Source organism: Helobdella robusta (assembly GCF_000326865.2).
Source record: "Helobdella robusta unplaced genomic scaffold HELROscaffold_3, whole genome shotgun sequence".
Taxonomy (NCBI): Eukaryota; Metazoa; Annelida; class Clitellata; order Rhynchobdellida; family Glossiphoniidae; genus Helobdella; species Helobdella robusta.
This window is the reverse complement of record NW_008704501.1, coordinates 2,617,388-2,621,745: the sequence shown is the minus strand read 5'-3', so window position 1 is coordinate 2,621,745 and position 4,358 is coordinate 2,617,388. Positions and strand designations below refer to the sequence as shown.

General features: G+C 34.1%; 1 protein-coding gene across 1 annotated transcript in view; it reads left to right on the top strand.

Annotated features, from left to right (window-relative positions):
- Positions 1 to 4,358, top strand: part of HELRODRAFT_184963 (hypothetical protein) — a 15,341-nt gene that overhangs the window by 10,610 nt on the left and 373 nt on the right. Inside the window, exons 4-9 of the mRNA XM_009021169.1 lie at positions 506 to 625; positions 697 to 856; positions 1,317 to 1,322; positions 2,899 to 2,986; positions 3,347 to 3,563; positions 4,218 to 4,358. Coding sequence (XP_009019417.1) covers positions 506 to 625; positions 697 to 856; positions 1,317 to 1,322; positions 2,899 to 2,986; positions 3,347 to 3,563; positions 4,218 to 4,358 — 732 coding nt within the window. The remainder of the gene's footprint in view (positions 1 to 505; positions 626 to 696; positions 857 to 1,316; positions 1,323 to 2,898; positions 2,987 to 3,346; positions 3,564 to 4,217) is intronic.

The window sequence follows — 4,358 nt, the reverse complement described above, 5'->3', positions numbered from 1 at the left end:
GTATTTTTTGTTGTACACCTCACATCCAACCCNGGAGCTTAACCAACAACGAAAACAAAGAAGTAATAAAAACTAGCATCGTAAATAGTGACAAAGAAGAATATGATGCTATCGATGAAGAAAAGGAGACCAAAGAAGATGACCAGCCAATTAAGAAACCTGACACCTAATTCGCATCAAAGTTCAATTTTACAACACCAAAGTTAATTTTTACAACGTCAAAGTTAATCTTGACAAAGTCAATATTTCCATATATATACAACAAGGAGCACTGACGATGATTTATTCGGAATCGAAATATGGCCTTATTTGCAGCATGAATTAGAAAAATAAGTTTATTTTGAATTTTAATAAACTAAACGTTCACCAAAAAACTTTAGTGAGAAAAATCGAAAAAACGAACTACAAACATATTAACGCCAAACATTCGGTAGAATTTATAGAATATTGTAAAAATATATATATATATGTATATATTTATATCATTTTGTTTCCACGCTGTCAGGGGGCGAGGGTTGTTTGCAATCAGTCGCTGGTTCTGCGTTTGGACTTGGATCTGACGTCGGGGGAAGCATAAGGATGCCGGCTTTTTTCAATGGCGTTTTTGGACACAAAACTACATCTGGTTATATTAATACATACCTAAAAAATTTAAGTAGTGTTTATTTAGTAATTAAATGAAATTTGTTTTTTTAGGCGTTGTAAGCAATTCTGGACAGTATCCGATGGCAAAAGGAACTACTGAAAATCTTTTATCTACTGGTCCCTTGTGTCGATATGCTTCAGATCTCATTCCAATTTTGAAAGTGATCGTTTTACCTGAACATCTAAATAAATTGAATTTGGATCAAAAAGTTTGTTAAAATTAATTTTATGATTAGATCGTCATTATTGTGATCGTTTTATTGGCTCTTAGGATTAGATCGTCATTATCGTGATCGTTTTATTGGCGCTTGTTATTTAGAATTAAACTATCATGCCACTTCAGTTATACACCGTGATGCTGGTTTACTGCTTGAACTTTATTTATAACTTAATGGAATTTACACTTTTATAAAAAAAATTATAACGAAACTTTTGAATTTCAATCTTCGACTTCAGGTTTGAAACTGGTTGGTGGGTGAATATAGCGCCTTGTCATTCACTTTTAGAAACAAATTGAAAAACGTTGGGCGTTTCGGTGTTAGATATTTTGTCAGACTTTCAAAATCTTAACCAAACCACCAAGCAGCTTTAATTTTTTCTGGCTAAATTACAGTTTTTGGAAATGTTATGGATACTTTTCTTGGTTTATTTGTTAAACTGGTCGTCGTCAGTTGTATTGAATTTTCGTTTCGTCACAACTGCAAATTGGTTTGAGATTAAAATTTTTTAAATTGCTCAAAATTAGCGTCAATGATATTTTGGAAGGATGTTTTCAAGTGTCCTAAGCATGCCAGTTTATTTCAACGAACTAACTATTTTTTCTCAGTTGACTTTGAGTTTTTGATCAACTTTCCAAGTGGGTTTTATTTAGTTTGTCATCATTAAATCACAATTGGTTTCTTGCGATCGTCCTCATTTTGGAGGCACATTTCACAGCTAAGGAATTTTTTCATTCATTTTAAAAAATGCGCTCAGAAATATTGAAATTGCCCATCAACACCTTTTTAATAATATTATTTTTTTCACCTTTTTAATTCAAAATGACTGGCGAAATGAAAGCGGTTAAATAGCATAACGTTGGTGATTTTTTGTTTGTTCTAGTGCTAAAAGGTGAAATTGAAAGAGTGGAAAGCTTTGATTACTTAGAAGATAAGCTGAACGCGGATGGAGGATGTTTGAGCGCAGTTACGGCTAGAGTTCGTGTGGGATGGATGAAATTTAGAGAACTGGGTGGGGTATTGTGTGGAAAGAAACGGTCAATGAAGATGAAAGGGAGGGTATATAAAGCATGTGTGAGAGCAGCGATGGTATAAGGTGGTGAAACTTGGGTGTTGAGGAGAGAGGAGGAAAGTGTACTGCAGAGGGCTGAAAGAGCTATGGTGAGGATGATGTGTGGGGTTAAAGTGAAGGATAGGAGGAATAGTACAGAGCTGATGTCAATGATGGGACTGAATGAGGACATTGTGACATTGATAAGGAGATCGAGATTGCGGTGATATGGACATGTGTTGAGAAGGGATGAAAGGGTCGGGATTAGGCGAGCGTTGGAATTCGAGGTTGAAGGAGTGGTAGGAAGGGGTCGTCCGCGATTGGGATGGAGAGAGCAGGTGGAGAAGGACAGGGTGAAAGCGGGGTTGCGTGATGCTGAGGCGAATGACAGATGTGGATGGCGTCGAGGGGTATTTCGGTTTCATCATAGGTAGCCAAACGGCAACCCCCGATCTCGGGGAAAATGTCGTCTAAACGTGTGTTGTTGTCTAGTGCTAAAAGGTGAAAACCTAACATTCACTCGATTGTATTTTGTTCTATTTTTCAAGTGCGCACGTACGTTTGTGGATCGACTGTTTTCCGTTTTTTAACTTGCAACAACTTTTCCTGTTTTTAAAATCCTCGTGTATTAAATGGTTTATTAATTAGTAATTTTAAAACTTGGTGTAAAATTAATGTAAAGACTTGAATGCCAATAAACTCATGAAAGAACTAACTTTTTTGATTTAATGACCGAGGGAAAGCTAGTTTTATTATTTTAAAAAGTTCTGTTTTCAGTTTAACCTAACGTATTAATATTTTAAGGTCGTTTTTTTTCTTCAGCATTTTGTTGTTCTATCAAGTTTTGTTACATCACTCGACTTGACATCGAAGTAGATACTTGTGCCAAAACTCGTCATTCTTTTCTGCGATTGGATGGAAATTTTTAATGTGATAAATTTTTTTATTTTCAAGTTATTTACTCATTGATATTCAGGTTAATACTCATGAGATAAAGCTTTTCTATATGGACGAAGGTGACTGTTTCTTCACATCAAAAGTTCACCCCGATATACGGGAGTGCATGGAAAAGGTTACAGTTTTATTATACATGTTTATCATTGTTTTAACGATTAGAATCTGTTGTTTGTTGCCCATTAATTTTCAGATGAAAATTATTATTACTATTCTGTGAAACAATATTTACTAATTTTAACCGATTAACTGAATGATGAAAAATAGTAGTGCAATTAAGTCAACTATTTAGTTCTGTCTTACTTCAGCTTGATCGATATATTTGACGATGCTTCAAGAAAATTATTTCATCTTTGATTTGGTTTAGTTCAATTCGCCTTGATTATTTTTTTTGTTAGGTTATAGATAACAGAATTAATTATGACAATTTTCTTTCATTCATTCCATTTGTTACAAACAATGTTTATAATTCTATCAGGCTGTGGATCATTTCAGGCAGCTAGGATGTGAAGTGGAGAGAGTTAACTGGTGGCAGTTTAAATACTCTTTGTTAATCTGGGCATGCAAAATGTCAAATAATGATGAAAAAGTATCATTCAACATGTTGATGGGCAACATGAAACACGAAGTGAATCCGTTTTTGGAGCTACTGTTATGGCTACTTCTCTGCCCTCGGCACACGCTTCCTGCAATTTGTTGGATTTTTGTTTCAACTTTTTCAATATTTTTCATTTACTTTTAACGGTTGTTAATCTTTTTGCTTTATTATTATTATTTGATCGGCACTAAAAAACTGTTCATAGTTGGTGACATTTTAAAAATGGTTTAATCTATATTTTCCACATTTTGCCTATTTTAAAAATGTCGTTTCTTTATAAATATTAAACAAATTTCATTGAGGGAGCTAAACCAAATCTTATTGCCTATTGTTCCGGGGAGCTAAACAGTTAACTTCAGCCCTGCCACCAAAGCTTCCAAATTGTTTTTCAGCATAAAATTATAACATTAATATTTTAATCCGATGCGTGAATATTTTGTGAAGTGAAAATCACCTTTGCGTACTCCTGAAAATGTTGTCAGGAACTTTTATTCGGAAACCGGTATTGGTAATTACAAATTTTATTAAAGCGTCATGGAATGCACCTCGGTTATAAATCTTCCAACCAATTCCAACTGAACTGTTCCGTTGCTGTTTAAATTATAACTCTATTTTTCATTAAAAAAATGGTATCATATGAATATGAATATTCATGAATATTCAAAAACTCTTCAATATTAAAAAGCATTAGATTTTCGTAAAGTAGTCATGAATTAATGTTGAATCTTCTTCTATATTTTTTCACGCGCAGGTCTAGGCATAATGGAGAAATATTCCTATTCACGCCAGTTATTGGAATGGGCAGAAATAACAAATATCGACCTCCGCAATGATATCGAGTTAATGCTTGGTAACAACGGAGTATTTTTATACCCGACGCTCATCCGTTACC